The following is a 22,931-nucleotide window of genomic DNA, read 5'->3' on the forward strand; positions in this document are numbered from 1 at the left end:
CAGTTACATACAGCAATGTTTGGAAAAACGTTATACATATAAAAAAAACCTCCATGTGACTAGTGAAATAACAGCACAGCAACAAGTGCCCACTGGCACAAAAGAAATAGTAACAGCTATAAATCTCCCAAACGTGAATTATCATTGAAAGAGCAGCTTTAAATGTGGTTTGATTGTCATTAATTTTTTCCAAACATCAGCATACCACTCCCTAATTACACAATTTTCTAGCAAATGTGCCCTTTTTATTTTTAGTAAAAACACTCCAAGAACATCCTGTATTTTTCACACTTTCTATGACTGATAGAGTGGGGCTTGCAAAATGACAAATCGCCATGTGACTATTTAAAGTCCTGTAGAATGTCAGTGTGAATTCTGGAGATGTATACCACTGCCTTCTTCAATGTCGTTAGACCTTCTGAATTACATGTTGTGCTGGGCTGCACCTCAGGGAGCTACTTCCAGCCTGCTGGCAAGCTACTAGCAGCCCTCGAGCTACCCTGTTGGAGACCCCTGCCATGGACAGACCACCTCCTAATACATTTTGCCTGGGATTTAAATAAAGTTAAATGACTGATTCAGAAGACATAATGGGTTCCAATTGTTTTGGGAAGGTCCATTGAGAGCCTTGAGACAGCATTTAACTGACTGCCTGAGTTTGACTCTGCCGCCAGTGCATGAAAGCGTTTTCAGAGTACTTCAAATCCCCAAATAAATGTTTCACAGATGATTTGAGGGAAAGTCTGAACCCTTTAAGACAATAGAAAGGAAGTGGAGGCGATCATATGAGCCTAATGCTGCATTGACATACAAGGACAAGCTTAAATCACGTAAAAAGTAACCCTTTACTTCTAAGTCATCCTACTTGTGCAACACCATCCTTGGCTCAGGTAACCTAATTCGTGAACCGTGTGAGCGAGTAAAATCATTTGTATCTCCTTCACGAAGCTTTTACCTGCCCCAACCTTCCCAATAGTTTTGTGACAAGATTTCCACTTTTGTTTACAACCAAAATTAAGACTATTACATTCTTCTGTGGACTCTGAGTAGTTTGCTCCCACCTGAGATTGAAGAACCCCAGAAGAAGCGAATTACATTCGCTATTGCCACTCAGGAAGTGGGATCGGTCAGTTTTTAATTAGTTATTAGTCAGGTTGCCAGGTGACCTTTATCATGTCTCCTTTCTAGTCATGTGTCCAGCCTTTACCTCCTTTACTTAACAATATCATGAATCTATCCTTATTCCCTGACTTTTTTCCAAAAGAACTGAAAAATGAGTGGTTAGTTTTCTTCTGAAAGAAGAATCTTGCCTCAGAGTTCGTTGAGATTTAGAGAGCAAAAGCACTCCTTCCAACCTTGAGCAGTAAAGCAGAAATAATGTAGCCAAACAACTTGTGGGACACCTCGAAGAATCGAACTGGCTGGCTGTACACGGGGCAAATCGAGTTCACGGGGGCAGAGGTAGAAAAACAAACTAAGGCAAACTCTTGACCAAGGAGGCTCAGCAGCCTTGTTGTTTGCTTGATTTATCCATAGTGGTTGAGACCATTGATCATGGAATCTTACTACACAGACTTAAGTAACCCGGCAAAAATTACACTTCTACAGTGCTTTTCCTCCTTTAAAACTGGTGGCACCCCAATAGTAGCCCTTCCATCATTTTGGTCAGGTGTGCAAGAAGTGGTATGTGGAGTGCCTCAAGGATTTACCTTCTCATCCATGCTGTTTAACATCAATATGAACACAAGGATATGATTGACGGAGGATAGATGAAACTTTTCAGACACTCAACCCCCATTAACAGATCTGGGTTGAATCCATCATCGTTCCTGTGACTGGGGGTGAGTATCTGAAAAGTTTCAGTGCTCCGTCCATTATCTCCTTGTGTTTGCTTTGAGAACAAAGGAGAAGGACTTTTGATCAGATAATCAATTTTTCATATCTTATGTATCCAAAAGGGATGAGCAGTTACAAACTGTACACTTTTGTAGTGAATTATTCTACATTCATCTGTGTTGTGCATTTTATAAGAGTGTGGCCAAAGTATCAACTACTACAGTTTCACGAAGGCTGTGTGTGTGTGTGTATTTAAAGTACATATTTACTATTTTCAACTCCATCCCCATAGCTTCACGATATGTGTCATCAAAGTATGTAGCTGTGGAGCTAAGTACAGCAAAGCTATACTTACCTCCATATATTTATCATCACAGTATTGTGGTGTTTTGCTGTAATGTTTTAGTGTCATGTCATTTAATGGCATCCTGGTAGTCGGTCTGCCTTGGGTCTTTTTCTGTCTAGCTTTTGCTGTTCTTTTGATCTATCACCTTCCTTCAGACCATGTAGCATCTGCAGCAGTGCTCCCACTTGTAGCCAAGACATTGCGTCCTTGGTCGAATGTAGCAGCTAACCCATATAACTGCTGCAGGGATTCAGCCATCAGACATGGTACTGAGCACCCTACCTGCCAAGTGAAGTAGCAAGGTATCTTCTACCAGGACCGTCACTTGTGGAGGTCTCCCTCACTGGCCCTAGGCAAGGGTTGTATGACAGAGGCACGCATGACTGAACCACGTTTGCATCTACAACGCTGTCTCAACCATGAATGTGTCTTAACCACGCATGTTTTTACCATGCATGTCTTTACCACGCAAATTCATTGCAAAGGCATGATTGGTAAAGGGATATCTAGGGTATAGATCATCACTACCTCAACTCCCCTCCCTGCCCTAAAATCCTATCTCCCTACCTCGCCACCGCTGCCCTGAGGCCTAAAACCTGCCCAGCCCAGCCCTTAAAACTACTGTTTCCCTTCCCCTTGCCCTGAGGCCTAAAACCCTGCCCTTTTTTAAAAACTATACTGACACCTCAACCTATCCTGAGCCCTAAATCTGCCCCTACCCCTAAAAACTCTCCCCCCCAAATCCAGCCCTTAAAACTACCCCGACCCCCCCACGAGACCTCCCTGACCCCTAAAAACCACCCTTCCCCCAAACCTTGCCCCAGCCCCACTTACTTGTCTGCGTCCTGAGCTTCCTGTTCGAATGCTTCCTCTTCTTCTCCCCGCCCATCTGGACACTATACCGCTATCTGCCTTAACAACGCATTTAACCATGCATATGCGTGGTTAAGGCTAGCGTGGTTACACTTGTGGGGAAGCGGCACGCATGGCTCAGCCCGAGTTGTAAAGGCTGTTTCCCCTAGGTAAGTAGTGACCAAAAGGAGGGTGAATGTACCAGACCCAAAAGACTTTCTTTTCCCAGGTCCCTGATGGCGTGCTCTAGCTGGACCCCGGTATCACATAGGCTCTTTCTTCTCTTTGGTGCCTTCTCTTGAACACTGAGAGACGGATAGACCACAAAATTGGCAAGAGAGCATGTGTGCATAAGGATGAGATTGGGGGGCTGTCACCATTAAGGTTAATTTCATCAGTTTACTTACTACAATATTTGGGATTGTTTCTCTGTACATGGTGATGAACTATTCATCGGGATATGGAATTTGTGTTGATGTTGATGATTGGGATCGGTGTGATGCTAGTACTTTGGGCCGCTCAGGGCAGAGACACAACCGAATTCCAGGCTTATCCATAAATGTTGCTGAGTTACTTTAGAATTGTGATTTACCAGTGCTTCCTCCCTCACAGGACACATAATCACGGTTTATTTTTATCCTCTCAGGGTGCTCTTGTGTCTTCTCGACATCTGCATATAATGGTTCACCTCTGTACGCGTGTCATTGATATTAATGATTAACCTGGCGTCTTTGTCTTTTTTCGTGTTTTTGTTGCCGCCTTCTATAGGAAGAAGAACAAAAGCAGGCAGTAAGTTGGTTTAAGTCCGCAGTTATTGAAGCTACGCATGCATGACCAAGCATGACCAAACATGACCACAGCACGCCCTCATCCGTGCTTCTTGCGTCCAGCGAGCTTCTGCTTTATTTTATTCTGGGCTGCTCAGTGTTTCTCCCGTTGCCTGTGTGCCTGGTCTCACGAGCTGTGCATTTCATCCCCTACTACTCCTTGGAGCATCTTTTTCCGTAATCAAGCCATACCACATTACACCTGGAGGGCTGCTGCATAACCCCACACCTTCCTTTTTGTGCATGGCTTTGACACGTGCCCCCCTGGCACGTCCATGGACTGCTCTTACGATCTTGCATTCTTGTGTTCTACACGTGTAATATGGTTCCTCTTTGAAAGTTGCGTTCACCGGCAGTGCACCCACGTTGTTCCTCGTGTGATTGGCCTCCTTCCGTTTTCCCGCCAGCGCTTCCCTTCATATTAATATTCACCGCCCCCTTAAAGCTTTTTTCACAGGCTTGTTCGTGACCTGTAATTGAACTCGGCAGCTTTTCATCTCCGCCATGCTTTGTGTCTGGCGTCTTACAGAAATGTATTTTTCCGTCTCATTTTCTGTACCTTTTGTCATTTTTGTCCTCTTTTTTTCGTTTTATCATTTACACTTGTGTATTTATCACCTATTTAAAGCCAACTCCTTGCTCTGACCTACTCTTGACTCCGACGCTAAAATGTAAATATTTCTGTTCTTACTTCGAATATTATCACACCGGGAGTCATTACATCACGGTCATTACAATGAGAGTGCCTTTCCATCACATTTTATTACATCTGGAGTGCCTTTACTTTGCAACTACATTGGTATGTGTGTGTATCTATTGCCCAGTGGCATTCGCCAGTGGGTGGTTATAGTTAAGACTGGACCTTGTTTCCATAGGAAAATAATGTCTTGGTTTGCTTATAACTTGAGCACCGCTTGAACAATCTTCATGAAACTGGAAAAAAATGTTCTTCCACTCCAGCTCCTTCCTGGAACGTTTTAGGGTGATCCCTCAAGCAGGGGCTGAGAAAAAGGGGGGGTGGGGGTTCCCCATTAGCTTTTCCATAGGAAAATTAGACACAGCTACAACCCACACTGCTGAAAGGAATTACACTAGACTTGACAGAATGCTAGCTCTTGCTCCAGAATTTGCCTTTTGTAAGGCAAATTCATAATTGCCTCTCTACTTGGGAATGCGGTGTCCACCAGGCCTAAACGGAAAACCCTAGGTCTGAGCGCCTGACGTGACTCCACCGTCCTAGCGACGAACATGGCTCTCGGGAACTTCTCCCCCGAACAGAATCCCTAGGAAACTGTTGGGTATGACGCCCTAATTACCCAGCATTCACTGAAGCAGTCTCCTGTGAAGAAATCACCTTAACTTGGAAAGTGAAGGAGTCTTAATGCAACGTTCTAAAAGTTTAGCCGCAAGAGAAACCTGGCGTGCATGCCACTACGCCACACTCCATTCCACAATGTACCGAACGGGACCGGGCTCTTCCCCCCCAGCGCTGGCTAGAGCAACGCATGCGTGACCTCAACCTCCACCCTCTCCCCTGCCTTCGACTCGTTCCTGTGTTAATAAAAGGAGAGCCTGCCCCCGATCGCCATACAAGCTACGGGGGAAAACCAGGACCCTGCTGTGCCCTCCTGTGAGCGCCCCAACCAAGCAATGCGAGGGCAAAAGACGCTGATAAATCGCAAGGGAATGCGCAGAGTGAATTTCCAGTGCGACTCGAGCAGAGCGGCACGGGCAAACCGCCCCAAAACAGGATCAAGATTGGAGAATGTAGTAAAAGCATCCCGCTCTTCTCCCAGTGTCGACCAACATCACTGCCCGCAGGCCGAGCGGCCCCCACCCAAGGAGATGAAAATTAATCCCAGAGGGTGTCGAAAGGTCGCACAAAAATCTCTTAGACCAATCTAATAGCAGCCTTAACGATGCGCCCACGCAAGGCAGCAGCCTCAACCTGCCTGCAATAAGAAATAACGTATCATGCTGGTGTGATTCCAAAACAATAACAAAAGATGAAAACGGCGGTAACGTGCACCGTATCCCCCTTTACTCCATACAAACCGAAGGAGCTGCTTAGCATAATTCCGCCCCGGACCATTCCAAAACAAGCGCCTACCATAATAAATGGTGCGTAATAACTGGCCGCCCACAATCGACATACACTACGAGGGTCGGACAATGCAGCCAACCTGCCCCTAAAAGTGGCCGCGCTGTGCGCCATTGACCCTATGGACCGGACACAGTGCCCCTCAAAATGGCCGCACCTGGACGCCATTGCCACGTGGACGAAAGTGAAAACAATATCCAAAACAGCCCATCTCCGCGCTCGGTCTCAAAGTCCCTATCTAAACACCCATCGGAACATGCGACATGATGCATGTCGATTTAAAACTCGGCCACCCCGTGGCTTGGCCTGGTCAAGCTCGTCCCCGGGTGGCCGGACACACTCGACTCAGAAAAGGAAGGCTAGCCCAGTAACGTACATGCCAGGAACACTCAGAAAATGTGCCCCGTGACCCTGCCTGGGCAACCGTTGGTGTTCCCATGCCCCGCAAACCTCAATGCAGGGACGCATCTACAGAAAACATAAGAGGGGGGGGGGGGTGTTGGACAAGTCCGTGCTTGCAACCTCCACACGCGTGAATACCCCCCACCTCCTCCGCTCTGCCTTGGCCTGTGTCGCCCTACTGGCAAACCTGGCCCCCACTCACAAACCCTCCAACGACACCCGCATCCGAGCGGCAGAAATAAATCCCCAAAACACGCTCTGTTAGAGTAAAGATACAAAGTAGCTGCATATTAATTAGCTCCATGATGAAAGCGACGGGGCAGACGTAAAGCAGTCCCCGGTCAGAACAAGTCCAGTAGCTACCCGAAGAAGAAGAGACACCCCGCCAAGCCCAGCACAAAGAAATCCAGAAACCCCAAAAACATGGAGACAAGGCCCCGAAAGTAGCCCGGAGGGGGCGAACCCCTCGCCGTGCCCAGACCCAAAGAAACACAACACATAAACAAGTACCAAATTGCAAAGTCGAAGAAAAATGCGTGCCCCAGCTTCAGCGGCCCGCTACTATGCAGGCCGCCCGGCCCAGCTCAACTCCCATAATGGGGGAAGCAGGCACGAAGGGGGAAAGCAGCTCACCTCAGTATAAGACTCCCTTGGCACGACCAACATCGAGGGAAGAAGGACGACAAAGAGGCCGCCTAGAGGGAGGGGGAAGCCTAAATACCCCGACCCATGCCAGAAGTGACGCGCCTGCAGCTAGCTGCTAGCAGCTGGCGACCTATAGGGCTGGTGCGCATGCCATCTTGTGGCACTACGGTGTCCGCCCTCTTATGAGGGTCCCCTGCGGCGACGAGTCGGTCGGCCTGCATTATATACCCTCCTCCCACAGGCCTGGTGCGCCATCCCAACCCACGCCCGGGTGCATTTAAAAAAAACATTGTTTAGCTTAAACTTGTAGGGGATCCGCAATAAAAATAAAAAACACGGGCTCTATGGGCACATTAAAAAGGAAATCCTGGGGTGGGCCAGAGCTTGGGTGGAACACAAACTCCTGTTATTGGCGGGCAATCAGCCACCTTAAATGAGCATCTTGGAGGCCCAGGCAGCTCCGTCCCCCAAAGCCAATATTTAAATTAGGGGAAGATGCATGCATACCCCTCTCCCTGAGCCTCTTTGAGGCTCCAAGGACCCCATCCCTGGGGCCGATATGGAATTAAGGGGAGGGAACATGAGGCCCCCCTGCCTGGGACTTCAACAGACCTCAGGGGACCCTATCTCAGGGCCAAGCAGACAAAGGGGGTGGAAGGGCATGTTGTTATCCAAACACCCCCCGTAGCACTGTCACTGTATGGCCCTGGGATACCATTCCCGGCTCTTGTACGGTGTCCCCGGGACCCAACCCCCTGGACACAGTGCTTTCACTACCTGCAAGGTTGCAATCAGGGAAGTTTAATGTGCTCCTATTTGTCAGGAGCAGAAAGCTGCTCCAGCCGGATGGGACCACATGTGTTTCTCCCTGCGGCACTCTTGTAGACAGGGAAACACATAATTGCTCCCACATAGCAGAAGCAGAAGAAAAGCTGCTCCCACCGGTTGGGAGCAATGCTGGCTCCCGCTGCACCCAGGATAGGTCTAGGCAAGGGGTTAATGCCACCTCTTGCTGAAACTGGGATAGGTGCAGGCAGGGCAGCTGGCGTGGCATTGCGGCTCACCTGCAGCCCTCAACATAAAATGCTATGCGGTCCGAGTGGGCACCAAGGCATCCCAATTTAAAATAATAAAAATAACTTAAAAAATAGTTGCCCACTCCTCTGTGGCCTATAGGGCTACTTGCCGTGAGCCGGTGGGCAGCAGAGTCCCTGGGGCTCTCCCCACTGCCCCAAGAAAAATTAAATAGAGCCCTAAGCTTTTATATTGATTGTACAAGAGACCACCACATGAATGATCGGCTGTTTGTGGGATTCTCTGGGCCCAAGAAAGGCAAAAGTGAGTAGTACTTTGTATTCGGATAAATTCAGCTTTTGCCGGAAAAGAGGCCCTTGAAGGAATTCAGACTCATTCTACTGAGCTATGTGTTGATGAGGAATGCCTGTTCTGAACATCTGCCAGACTATGAGATGGATGGTGGTGCACATGGTCTGGAGAGAGAGACAATTTTACATGCTCTGTCCTACAAGACTTTCTGGTTTGAATACACTTTTCAGCTCCTCTACCGTTGGAAGATACTGCTATGGTATCTGTTCTGAGGGTGAGGAATCTGCAGTTAGAACTATCCAAAAGAAGATCAAGTGATTTACCTTCAGTAACACCCTTTCCCGGTGGATCTAATCGCCGATTCCTCACTGCCCTTTCTCCTCCAATTCTGTGTTGTGGATATTTGCAAAGCACAATAAGTTCCCAATTTTTTCTTAACATTTTATTTCTCATTTTACGTTCGTAATAACTGTAGTCAGATAGTCACCTACAGCATATCCACATTGGTATCTCTGCAAATAATTGCAAGTCCCACATCACATATTACAGCATCAGCGAGCGTTCAGTGCATTGCCTCAAATGCAGCCCTCTGAGTAACAGGCTTTCGGTGTCCCTCCCTACCTGCAAAGGCCACAATTGTCTATAGTCACTGTTTCATTTTCATACATTCTTCATATCTTACGCCTGCCTCTTGTCATACAAATTATACCATTCTGGCCGAATGGTTCCCCTCCTTAATGTGGCCCTCCTGCCTCACTCTTCCTCTTTATCCCCATTCCACCCCCACTACTATTGTCATCCTGTGGCAGGTATTCTCCGTGAGGTGTCCCCATTCTGTTTATCATTTCTGCCCATGGTTCCATATCCTCCTCCGCCCCTTCATCCGTCCACACTGCCTCATCTGTTCTGCATCTGTAGTTGTACCAACCTCTCTTCCTGCTGGGTCACATCTCCCTGCAGTTGCCTTTTTTCTGTTACTATTTTACCCAAACATTTTCTCCTTCAAGGCTTTGTATTCTGCAGCACTGATGGCAGTCATACCCCAGTTGCTTTCTATATAGGTGTCTATGGGTGTTTGAAAACTTAACCTAAACGTCCCATCCTGTAGAGCCTCAGAGTTAAGTCACCATGTGGGAAGTCTGTTCTCCAGGCTTACCTCCTTTTTTCAAACATTAGTTGCAAGTGGTTCAAGAACAAATGTTCCAAATATAACAAGGTTTTTATCTCTTGAAAGAATCATGTGGCCTATTCTACCATGTGTCTTGTGTGTAGCAAACTACGAGTTCTCCCTCCAGGTCGAGTGAAGCACTCTCCAAATGTCAGTGCAGTCCAACCTGCTCATCAGTTCTGTCAATGACCTGACCAGAGCAGGGTTTGCGTGTGAACTTGGGCCAGGGTGTTTATCCATATCGCCATTCATTGTACATCAATCCATGGTGATAATGATTCTAATATGGACCAGAAAAACATCCCATCATCTGCATTTGGTGCATACGAATTAATAAAACATGTCTCAACTGTGTCCAAGAGTTCATATACCAGGACATACCTACTCTCTGTCTGCCTTTGAGTAGCGATGCTGAAAGGAGATCCCAACGCTATCCAGGCCGACAATCCCCGTGCGTAGGCTGAATACATGGAATGAATAAAACTGGTCCTGGCATTTTTTCAAATCTTGATATCCTTTGAGTCTATAATGAATCCTTACCCCGTAATGTCTACAGAATGTGTAAACTCTTTACCTTTTCACAAAGCCATTAAGGTTGTGCACATTCGAAGTGAACATTTTCAAATTCCCTACCATCTTTGTAAGTTTACTAATATTCTATCAGGCTATGTTTGTATACCAGGACCCCCATGACATACGGTGTATCCACTCAAACCCAAATTTAGATGTGTGTTCTGCATTGGCGATGTGCGTGGAGCATTCTCATGTGGGCTGTCTATGCCCTAGTATGTTAAATCTATCTCCTTGAGTACCTGGTAGACCCTCGTCCAAGGAAACCCCCCTATCCTAACAAACTGGTGTCTTCCCATGTTAACTCTAAAACTGTCTTTAAAAGAAGCCAAGCAAGAGGAGTTGATTTCCCATCTCCCATCAGCACAGGCAATGACATCAAAGCATCCTGCACTCCTGTCTCCTCACAGGACCTACTTAATGGCAGCAGCAACATGGACTTTCAGCTGACGAACCAAAGGCAAGCGAGTCTGCGCCTGTCCGGACCTGGACTGCACCCAGGAACCCTGGTCTGATCACCCCCCTAGCGATGCTCCGCAGCTCTCCTTATGTCGCTGGACGCTAGACACCGCCCCCCCTACCCCCCAACTGCTACCACACCGAATCTCACACCACAGTAGGAGGTTTCACCTGCACCCACAGCCAATTCTCCAGCAGCCACCCACCCACACTCCCCCACACAAATACTAACAACACCCTCAACACCCCCTTCCAACACACACCACACAAGCACCAACAACGCTTACATCACATTAAACCCACATATCAACACCTGCATGAATGCTTTCCAACACACGATCACTCAGCAAACACACAATCGAACTATGGGACCTGCTGAGCAGTGATGCTTCTGACATCCTCTTTATCACAGAGACCTGATTCAAAACCTCATCTGCCCCTGACATCACCATGCCAATCCCAGAAGGCTACAAAATCATTTGACAGGACTTCCTTCATTATCCAGGAGGACTCGCTATCATCTAGACGGAATCCATCAAATACACAACACCCACAGAGAACGCCACCTCATTCACTGAACACCTGCACTTCAAGCTTCAGATCCCCGAAAACTTCACCCTAAATGGAACCCTCGCCTAATGACCACCTGAACCATGAGCCACCTTTACCAAACTCATCACAGACTTTGTCACTCTGCTCACCATGGACTCCAGAGCCTACATTCTCCTCAGTGATCTCAACTTTTGCCTGGAAGACTAAAACAACACCTGCTCCATAGCACTCCTCGAAAGCTTAAGCAACAGCGGACTCACCCAGCTCGCCTCAGAACCAACACACTGGACCCCATCTTCACCACAAGTGACCGCATCAAATGTACCTCCACCACAAGGCTCACATGGACCGACCACTCCATCATCCACTTTCAAATCAACACACCTCAGGTCGACACCCCTACCAGGTTCAGCAAAATCACAGAAGAAGACTGGCTGAGTGCCCTCACCCTCAGCACAGATCAGCCTAGTCCCAAAGACCTCGACAAGGTCTTCAACAACTTTAACAACTGGATCAAGAACTGCACGGACTCCCTCACACCTATCAAACCCAACATTCACAGTAGATCAAACAAGAAGGCCAGCTGGTACACAGAAGACTTCCACGACACCAAACGACACAGTAAAATGGTTAAAAAGATATGGAGAGCCAGCCTCAACAACCCCCGACAGACCTACCTGCAAGGCTGCACACAGATTCTCTCAGACAGCAAATAAGAGACACCAAGTAAACAGCACTAGTGGACCACATTAAAGAAAGCTTCAACAGCTGCAAGGAGATCTTCTCGATTGTCAAGGAGTTCACCTCACCCTCAGCCACTGTCAACAGCATCGCTGCCTTCCAACAACTCTGCAACAACCCATCCAACTTCTTCTAGAGCAAAATTGCAAACATTTACCGCAACTTCACACACTAATCCAACCCAAAGAGAACTCCCTGCTAACCTACCCACCACTAACCAAGACTGCCACCTGACTGAATGGACAACCCTCACCAGAAACACTGCAGCAATCATGCCGACCATCCACTCATGGACCCCAACGGACCAATGCCACCACATCTACCATATGGGAACACCACCAATCAGCACCGTCCTGATTCACATCATCAACACCTCCATCACGTCTGCCACTTTCCTGGATGAATGGAAACTTGCAGAAATCCTCTCCCTCCTAAATAAGCCAACCCGAATAAACGGAGCAACTTCCGTCCCATCTCCCTGCTCCCCTATTCAGCCAAAGTGATATTGAAGGCTAAACAACACTTAATCAGGATTCAGAAAGAGCCACAGCACCGAAACAGCACTCATTGCGTCCACAGACGACGTTTGAATCATCATGGACCGAGGAGAAACAGCGGCCCTCATCCTGCTTGACCTCTCTGCAGCCTTCAACACGAACTTCCTCAACACCCTCATCGGAAGACTCCTCCAGACTGACATACAAGGATTCACTCTTAAATGGATCAGTTACTTCTGCATGGGAAGAACACAAAGGGTCAGGTGGGCAACCTTCACATCAGAGACCAAGAAACTGATATGCGGAATCACATAAGGATCATCCCTCAGCAACACCCTTTTCAACATATACATGATTCCCCTCGCCAACATTGTCTAATCACAAGACATCACTGTCATCTCCTACACCCAACTCATCCTCTCCCTGATGGATAAGACAGCCACCAGCAGAACCAACTTCACCAACTGCATGACCATGGTAGCAGACTAAATGTGAACCAACTGCAAGAAGCTCATCTCCGACAAGACGGAAGTACTGGTCGTCAGAAACAAGACCTCCTCGTGAGACTCCACCTGGTGGCCATTGGTGCTAAGACCAGCACCCACAGACCACGCAAAAAATGTAGGGATGATCCTAGACAAAAAGCTCAACATGACAGCACAAGTCAGCACATGCAGTGAAAGATCTTTAAACGGTTGCCTCAGAATACCAGATTGAATGTCACATCACGCAGGCTAGACAACAGCAACACTCTGTATGCCAAATCTCCGAAGAACTTCTACACAGACTCCAGACCATCCAGAACACCGCGGCAAGACTCCTGAGTCACCTCCTACTCTGTACCCAAATCTCACCACCTCAGGAAGCTTCACTGGCTCCCCATTCAAAAGTACAGTATAATTCAAGCTTATCACTCACAATACAAAGCCCTACACAACACAGGACACAATACAGGACCTAAACAGCTGCATACACTTTCACCAACCCACCAGACACCTACACTCTGCCTCACTCCCACACACAACCTACATCGGCAAAAGCAAAACTGGAGGTCGCTGATTCTCCTACATTGCACCCAAGACCTGGAACAACCTCCCTCAACCCGTCAGACCTTCCTCTTCACTTCTTGAGTTCCACAAGAATTGAAGACCTGACTCTTCATACATGCACCTTGGGAACCACATACCTGCCCAAGTATCTGGATATCCTCCCAGATGATTTGTGCGGTATTCAAATCTATATAACATAACAGCAGACACGACGATTGGCCGCTCAATTTCCCATGCTCCACCTTCAATGTTTCCTGACATAGTGCCTATTTGAACTAAGAACTCTCTGCGGGGGGATTCTCTGCCAGGTCAGAATTTGCCGCTTAATGATAGATAACCTAACATATGTATTTGTAAAGGAAGGAGAAATATTGAGAAACTGATTTCAGTGCACAGGGGTGGCACCTAAATGCAGCTCCGCTCCATCACTTCATGGCGGTATGAGAAAGCAGCGGCTCTACATGACGCCACCAGTCGTCGTGCAGGAGTCGTCATTGATGACGCCATCAGTCGCTGTGCAGTAGTTGTCATTGGAAGAATTTTACCGATACAGTCTGGCTCCTGGGATATTCTAAAGGTGAGGAATCTGCAGCTAGATGGTGTTCACAGAAAGCTTTACTTAATACAAGTAACTTGTTGCTTTGTACCAATCGCATTAGGCTCAGTAAACAAAAAACTAAAATCAGCTGTTTAGAAGCCGGAGTCTACAGCCTTAGACTTGATATATATACAGTAGGAAAGGATACAATGAGTGAGAAAAGGTGGGATGTTATATTGAGAATACACAGATATGAATTTTCTAACCTGCAGTAAGGTCTCTGCAAAAAGAACAAAGAATCTTGCAAAAACTGGGTTGGTAGTTCTGACATGGGCAAACAACTGTGAAAGGAATATATTATTATTATTGATTTTACTGTATTAGTTTTAGCACAGACCTAGCTCCATGAAACAGAAGAGAATGTTACAGAAACATTTAGAGCATGGGTGTTGTATATAAGCTAGTACAGTGTATGTAGTTCAGCTGCGCTTGGATTAAAGTGTATCCGGGTGAGAGGACTATGGTAAAAGGAAGATGTCACTGAATCAGTGGTAGTCGAAGCCACCACACTCTTTGGTCGTTTTTTTTATTGTTTTCATCCCCCATATTGACTTACATGACCGATGCAATGGAAGATAAAGGGAATTGCACAAGATCACACAATGTTTTGTGAAATGCTGAACTGAAGAATAGAAAGCATTGCCTAGGTTCTGCTGTCATCAATATGGACACGGCGAGTGTAGAGAAAAGCATGTTTGATTTTGTCCATGACGGATACAGTTGGCTTTGTTTCGTTGCAGGTGATGCAGTCTGTTTTATTTTAAGGGAGGGTTGCGTAGTGCACCCGTTGCTACATATCAGGTTAGTATTGTAGGGGCGGCTGCTGGTTTCTCTTTGCAAAGAATTTCTCTCATTGATTGACCCTACAGAGTTCTGTACCAATCACCTGTGCTAACACCACCGTCCCCTCATTGTTTGATCTGAGGAGGCCAAATGTGTGACTTCACTCCCTACATAACATCGCTATACTCTGTCCATGGGCCACATATAAGGAACGTCTCCTGCTCTTGTGACCAGCAAAGTAGCAACACTCATCGTATTTACCTCCTCCTGCTTTCTAGGACAACATCAACCAGTTTTCATATATAACAGGACCTCCACGTTTCCTTCCCACATGCTAGCCTTAACAAAAAAGAATTTGATGCTGAACTAGAAAGTTTTATGCTTTCTATACAAACTAACATTGGCTTTTCAAAATTTACATTTTCCATATACAGATTGAGTTTTAAACAGAACTTGTATCTGCTAAAAGTTTGACAATTCTTTTAAGATGTTGCTTCTATCAATCGAACCGCCTTGTGCTGAAGGAGAACATACATCTGCAAAGGATCTTTGACGCGTCTTCTTTGATCTACAGTCTTCTGATGTAGCTCTTTGTTACATTAGATCTTCTGACTTTCCATCTGTCTTGGACCCGACCCTTTGATATCATCAGTAGCTGATAACTGGAACGCATTATTGAATAAAAGGGAAGAAAGTCTTCTGGTTTGAGTTATAAGGATTGATATTTTGATATATGTAACGTATTCATCATACCAGGAAGCGTCTTTCAAATGTGCAATGCTGCTCTGCCGACATCTTGCATAAAAGTACATGGTGGACAGGCAAGTCGAGTGCTTACTGCTGACAGCTATTGTGAATCTGCAGGTCACAAATTGGAATCCGAGCAAAGCCAGCACAGCCGTCCATCCTGGTTAAGTTGGCGCATGGATGACTATTAAATTGGTTAGTAGTACCTGTGATGCAGCAGAAAGCATCACACAGAAGCAAGTTATCGTTTGCTACAACTTATACATACAGTGCTACCACAAAGGGTTTCTAGACGCTGGCTACTTGAACCTGTTGTTTTGTAATAGTAGAGTCTGGAGATGGATTGGGCGAGTGTCAGAGTGTTAGTTCCCAATTAGCGGTGTTTGGATTTCACAGTTGCTGTCTGGAAGCAGAAGCCCATATGCCGGGTCAAGTGTAGAATTCTGCAACTTACATTTTCGATGTTGCTTTCTATTTTAATGTGTATTCTCTTCTGGGATCAACCTTTCCAAATCTGCATGTTCTCTCAATTTATACTAAGAATGTACTTGAAAATCCATAGAATTCATGATTGCTTCCAGAGTGAAAATGGTTTTACTCAGCACTCCCGTAAACATGATACATTAAAGGTACTTGTTTTAATTTAATCATCTCAACAGAGGATTTCATCCTAGTCTATGAACTAATTATAATAGGCAAGTCTTATTATCAGATCTTTTTCTCAATGTCTTTATTTAGAGCTGTAACCTTGGGCCAGCCCAAATGCCAGTAAAGATTTGTCTCAGATGCAAGAGTTGTAGACACTAATGACCTTGCCTCTAAATTCACAAAATATCTATCCGTCATGCCACAGAATCACGATGTGGATAATGATTAAAACCTATTACATTATATTCTGTCTGAATTTATGAACAACACTGTTCTACGAAGATTAAAAAAGCATCACATGAAAGACAGTCTTGCCTATTGTTACTCTATGGAGTTAAATGACAGAAAAAGGCTACCCAGAGTGTCTGAACGCCACTAAGTTTAATCTTAAACTTTTGAGGAGAGCAACGAGATCATACAAAATATATTTTACAAGCTAAATTCTCAACTTTAAAATCTCAAAATAAATCAGCCAAAAATGTGCCAAAAGGGCAATTTTAGTCTGTCAAATCAGTCATAAATACCCCTGCTTTCTGTTACTGAGCCTAAAAAGAGATCTGATTAATGTATTCAGTCCTTTGACACTAAGGTAAAAGCTACTGAAAACTCATTTCCTCATTCATTCTGCTGCACGCTCCCTATTGTTTACAGAAAACCATGACACAGGTGGCTGTGTTTCAAAGAAGTATTTCAGACAGAAGTCATTCACATAATTTACGGACTTAAACCTTCCTTTCATGCGGCTGATCCACAAACCATCCAGTCTCACTCAAGAGTGAGATGCCGCCTTGCACTTTTCTGGGAGAACATGATTAATGTATCCTTATCTCAGTAAGCTTTTCATTACTTTTTGTAAGTGGTCATGTCACACCCCTTTCTTAAAATAGAAAGAAAAATGTAATCTGCTGACCCAGGAAATCTTATTTATGTCTGCCCACTCTCCCCTTTTTTGCCAAAATACTGTAAACTTGTGTGAATAACCCACTGAAAAAATTGTAATTGGTGCCTCTGGAAGCATAAGGCACAGGATTCTATTTCCTCTACTTCTCGGTCTCCAAGAAAGACTGAGGTTTAATTTGCCATCTTATAACGTCGCCTAGTCAATAGGACAAGTTCATGAAGCTGTCCCTGAGTCAAATACAATTAGCCCTGAATATGGAACACTGGTTGGTGTCCCTGGATCTTCAGGATTCCTTTTAATATTTTCCAGTCCTTTTCCTTCCACAACTTTCAAAGACAATACATGAGGGTCACTGCGGGATCCAGGAACTATCAGTTCCACGGTTTTACCATTCGGACTGATGACCACTCCTGTGTTTTTACAAAAGTTCGGGCAGTTGTGCCAGCTTCACTGTAATGGTCAAGAATCTATGTAGTTTCTTACTTTGCTGATGAAAGTGTGGTGCCACGTGCTGGTTAGGGATCACTTTCAGCAAACAATGACTCTCCTCCACAAATTGTGCTTTATCATCACTGGGAAAAGTCTTCCTCTCTCTTGTTCTGACGGTAACGTTCATATGAAGGGTACTGGACCTCCACAATATTTCCTCCTCTGAAGATTGTGGCTATATGGGAGATGACTCTGAAATATAAGACTGCTTAGGATCCCAGTTCTGCAGGTCTTGCACCTGCTTTGTCTCGTGGCATGTCGGTGCCTCACATCAGGTGATGGCTGATTGTCCTTCAGCGATGTGATGTGTGATCTGGATCTGCACAGGTGATTGGATCCTTCCAAACTTTTGCTGGGTCGTCCCTTCAGCCCTCTGCAGGCTCAGGCTACCATGACTGCGAATGCTTCCTTGCTTGGCTGGGTTGCCCAGTTGTGACTTGACCATGCAGGACTCTTGGTCGGTGTCTGAGCAGCACCTGCACATAAATGTGCTCAAGGCACTGGTGGTCTGCCTTACTATGAATGTTTCTCTCCTTCATCTCATGGGCCACCAAGCAGAATTTGTCACACAACACCACCACCGCCTGTCATATCAACAGACAGGGTGGGGTTATGTCAGGATGCAATTATCCTGTGTCAGTGGGCTCAGCAATGGGGAACTTTCCCAGTAGCAGCTCACATATTAAGCTCCCTCATTGTGAGGACTGTAACTGTCACACCTGACTAAAGGACCACAAATGAGAGCTGCATTACAAAGTGAGAGATATTATCCAGCTTTTGGGTTTCCATTCATGGATCTATTCACGATGGCACAGAGCAGGGTGTGTCCTCGGTTCTGTGCTTTACACTTCCCTCTGAACAGTTCCCTTCCACAGCCATAACTGTTCTCAAGGCCTACAGTACGTGCTCCCACCAATACTGCTTCTGTCAAAAGTAAAGGGAAAGTGTGGGATGCTCCACTACTGTTGATTCTGGTCGCCCCCTGGACTGGGCTCAGAGGACCTGCTACGCTGATCTATTTGCTCTCTGCACTTGGCCTCTCCCACGGAGAACAGACCTCCTCTTGTAACAGAATGGCAAGAGTCTCCACTCCAGCCCGTAAACACTGCAGCTGCATGCATGAAGATTGAGTTGTGCGAGGTAAAGTCTTTTTTTTCTTCCTGATGAAATCATTGTCAGGATACCCTTCACTAGAAACACCCATGTAGGTCCCTGGGCTCCATTAGGCCATGGTAAGATTCGAAGGGCATCAATCAAGTCTGGCCTTTCTGATGTTTTGCAGATTGCATTCTCCCTTTGATAACAGGGACTGGTGATGGCTACAGTTATGGACTGGCTGTCACATGTGCTAGCCTGAACAACTTTCCCTGTTTAGACTAACACCAGAAGTGCATTTTCTGAAAGACCTGCGCCACTTGTTTCTTCCCATTCCATGTGTCATTCCTCTAAAGGCATTTGAACCTCTTTTTGACAGCTTCCCAGCTGGATCTTGGTTTGGCTTTTTACCCTGAAGACAGTTTTGTTGGTGGGAATTATGTTAGCGTGTAGGGTTGAAGAACTTCAGTCCATATCAGCTTGTCCACCCTTCACAGTTTTCTATGGGGTAAATTAGTTATTTGCACTTGCCTATAAACATTACCCAAAGTGATGCCTTCATTTTATGGCTCAGTGTGTTACTCTTACATCTTTCTACCCTAATCCACATCCAACCAAAGAGTTGCGACTTCAGACATGTGCTTTGATACTACATACGCACTTGTTATGACCGAATGAACGATTAGAACTTAGTGGCCTAAGCTGTAGCCGAGAAGGGCAAGGAGGTGACCGAACACTATATTCCTCGCTGGATCATTCTCTGTATCAGTTCAGTTCAGTTCAGTTCAGTTCAACTTTATTCGGATACAGCAGTACCCATAAAAGCACACAAGACAAATACATCACATAATAAATACAGAAGATTAAAAATACAAAATACAAATTCAAAAGTGACTTGTGCAAAACTGTCCGTCATCTCAGTGTATATAATTATTAAAAGGAGAAACACTTCTCAGTTTATATTAAACAATGTCAAGGGTCCATCGTAGTTCTCTGTGCCCTTGTTGCGGCTTTTAAGAAAGTGCTAGTGTGCAAAATAAGATCAACATCCTCTAAATCATGGGTACTCACAAACTTTCTCTCGGGGGCCAAATTTACAGTGTGGCTTGTGTCAAAGGGCTGCACCGGTGGGGGCGGGGTCAGTGGGGAAAGGGGCGGGGCTAGAGAAACAAAAAAAATGTGAGGTTGAACACAGGTTCCTGCAGTGAACGCCTTCGTCTACTGAGCCACAAGACCCGGCATACACACATCTCTCTCTCTCTCTCTCTCTCTCTCTCTCTCCCTCTCTCTCCCTCTGTCTCACTCAGACTGTCTCACTCCCTCGCTCTCCCTCCCTGACTCCCTCTGTCTCACTCACTCTGACTGTCTCACTCCCTCCCTCTCTCTCTGTCTCTCCCTCTCTCTCTCTCTGTCTCCCTCTCTCTCTCTCTCTCTGACTCCCTCTCTCTCTCTGTCTCCCTCTCTCTCTCTGTCTCCCTCTCTCTGTCTCCCTCTCTCTCCTTCCCTCTCCCTCTCTGTCTCCCTCTCTGTCTCCCTCCTTCCCTCTCCTCACTGTTGCCCTCCTCACTCTGTTGCCCTCCTCCCTCCCTCCTCCCTCCCTCTGTCACCCTCCTCCCTCCCTCTGTCACTCTCCTCCCTCCCTCTGTCTGTCACCCTCCTCCCTCCCTCCCTCTGTCTGTCATCCTCACCCCTCCCTCCTCCCTCCCTCTGTCTGTCACCCTCCACCCTCTGTCACCCTCTGTCTCCCTCTCCCTTTCTCTGTCTCCCTCCCTCTCCCTTTCTCTGTCTCCCTCCCTCTCCCTTTCTCTGTCTCCCTCCCTCTGTCTCCCTCCCTCTCCCTATCCTTGTCTCCCTCTTTCTGTCTCCCTTTCTCTGTCTCCCTCACTCTGCCTCTATTTCCCTCCCTCCCTCCCTCGCTCTCCCTCTGTCTGCCTCCCTTTCCCTCCCTCCTTCCCTCTCTCGCTCTCCCTCTGTCTGCCTCCCTTTCCCTCCCTCTTTTCCTTCCCACCCTCGCTCTCCCTTTATCTGCCTCCCTTTCACTCCCTCCTTTCCCTCCCTCTCTCGCTCTCCCTCCCTTTCCCCTCCCTCCCTCGCGCTCCCTCTGTCTGTGTCTGCCTCCTTTTCCCACCCTCCCTCGCTCTCCCTCTGTATGCCTCCCTTTCCCTCTCTCCCTCCCTCGCTCTCCCTCTGTCTGTCTCCCTTTCCCTCCCTCCCTCGCTCTCCCTCCCTCCCTCCCTCGCTCTCCCCCTGTGTCTGCGTCCCTTTCCCTCCCTCCCTCGCTCTCCCTCTGTCTGTCTCCCTTTCCCTCCCTCCCTCGCTCTTCTTCTGTGTCTGCGCCCCTTTCCCTCCTTCCCTCGCTCTCCCTGTCTGTCTCCCTTTCCCTCCCTCCCTCGCTCTCCCTCTGTCTGTCTCCCTTTGCCTCCCTTCCTCTGTCTCCCTCCCTCTACCTCCCTCTAAATCTCACCCTGCCTGTGTGTCAGCCTGGGCTGAGACAGCTTCCGGGCACACACACACACACACACAGCCGCACCCGAGCACTTCACAGGTCTTTAAAAGACCATTTGCATGTAAATGAGGCTTTTGTATTTCACCTCTTAGTGCCCCTGCAGCTCCACTTTGACTATCACTGGAATGCCTGGGCCCACACAGAGCAGCAGAGTCTCAGAGTCGCGGCGCGCAGGACACTTAAATTTTTTAAAACACGAGTAAATTGCCTGTATAGTCCGTGGGCCGCCTGGGAAGGCTTGCCGGGGCGCTGCTGGCCCGCGGGCTGTACTATGAGTACCCGTGCTCTAAATCAAACATTGATCGGTATGCGGCCTCCAGGCTAATTGGTCTTCTTTTGTTAAAAAAGGGGCATAAAAGCTGTTTAAAATATTTGATATAGTGTTTACAGAAAAATATAAAGTGCATAATAGTTTGCTCACTTCTCCCATCAGAAGAGCACAAGTTAAAATTCATATTTGGGCTATGACCTAGTGGGAAGCAAAGTGCGAATCGAATTGCGCCAGCTCTTAAACGAAACAGTAAGCTCATCTCCCAACGGCTCATTGGTAAGATCAAATATCTATGAAGCGGGTGACTATACCGTTCAATGGCCATGTAGTTGCGCACGGGTATTTTCCTGGCCTCCTTCACCTCCCGCTCATCCTTATACAGGGAGTACAGGGTGTTTTGCAATTCCTTTTTTGCGACTGAGGCTGCTAATGTGGTGTCCCAGAAAATACTTTCCATGTTTATACTACGCAAACTACTCAGCACACCGCTTAGCAAAGGGATTTCTAAGCCCTTATCACAGCTTAGACAATCCTTAATAATCCGCTGTGTCAAGGTGGCAGCTTCGTTTTTCCATACTGCAATCCACATTAATACTGGACGTGCCCGAATGATTTGAGGGGTAGAAATTGAGGTGAGCAATAATTTCCTGCAAAACCTATTTTCTTCCTGCTGGATTCCTGAGCAGTTGGCCGTTCCCAAGATCTCGGCACCATATGTGGCCAGCGGGGTGCACTGAAGTTTATTAATTTTCTGTACAGCTAATATTGCACCAGTGGTCTTCGGTCGGGGTAAGCTTAAGATCGAATTGGTGGCCTTTGAGAACTTACTCCTGGCGTGAGCTAAATGCTCACTCCATTAACTGTTCGCAGCAAAGGCCAATCCCAAATAAACAAAGGATCTTACCGAGGTCATTTTATGACCGTCTATTGTAATTGGGCGTATAACATGCTTCCCCGGACCGCTGCTCATTAAAAATGATTTCTTAAAATTTAGACGCAGGTCTAAATTTTTCAAATAACTGTTAAAATTTTGGACAAGAAGACGCAGTGAGTTTGGGGTACGGCCAATAAGAACCGGGTCGTCTGCGTATAGCAGCACAGGAATCGGTTCTTTATTGATATATGGGACATCATGAGTGGCCAATCTCAGAGAGGCGTTTAGGCCGTTGATATATATGATAAAAAGCAGGGGGGCTAACACGCAACCTTGTCTGACCCCTCTGCTAATATCAATGGGCCCCGAGACCTCTCCGCCCTCCCCGATTCTTACGTGGGCCTTCAGGTCTCTGTGCAAAAATGCCAGAAAATTTACCAGGCTTTTATCCAGGCCTCCTTCCAAAAGGATGGCCCACAGCCTTGACCTATTCACTAGGTAAAAGCCATATATACCGGGGATTTTTTGGCAATAGCATATTTACCGATGATTAGATTTAGGTTGAGGCATTGTTCCTTAGTTCCTACCTTACCCCTAAAACCCAGCTGGCAAGGGTCCAAGATGTTGCTTGTTTGAATCCAATCCACA

The 22,931-nt window shown here is 46.6% G+C and overlaps 1 protein-coding gene across 4 annotated transcripts in view; it reads left to right on the plus strand.

Moving 5' to 3' along the window:
• Window positions 1-22,931, plus strand: part of DTNB (dystrobrevin beta) — a 1,293,049-nt gene that overhangs the window by 1,117,514 nt on the left and 152,604 nt on the right. For 2 of the 4 annotated variants that reach the window (XM_086928107.1, XM_086928109.1), the window contains one exon: window positions 3,803-3,823. The exons of the other annotated variants lie outside the window; for them this stretch is intronic. In XM_086928107.1, the coding sequence (XP_086784233.1) occupies window positions 3,803-3,823 (21 nt within the window). The remainder of the gene's footprint in view (window positions 1-3,802; window positions 3,824-22,931) is intronic. 4 annotated transcript variants of the gene reach the window in all.

The sequence above is a fragment of the Lissotriton vulgaris genome, chromosome 6 (assembly GCF_964263255.1).
Source record: "Lissotriton vulgaris chromosome 6, aLisVul1.2, whole genome shotgun sequence".
Lineage (NCBI taxonomy): Eukaryota > Metazoa > Chordata > Amphibia > Caudata > Salamandridae > Lissotriton > Lissotriton vulgaris.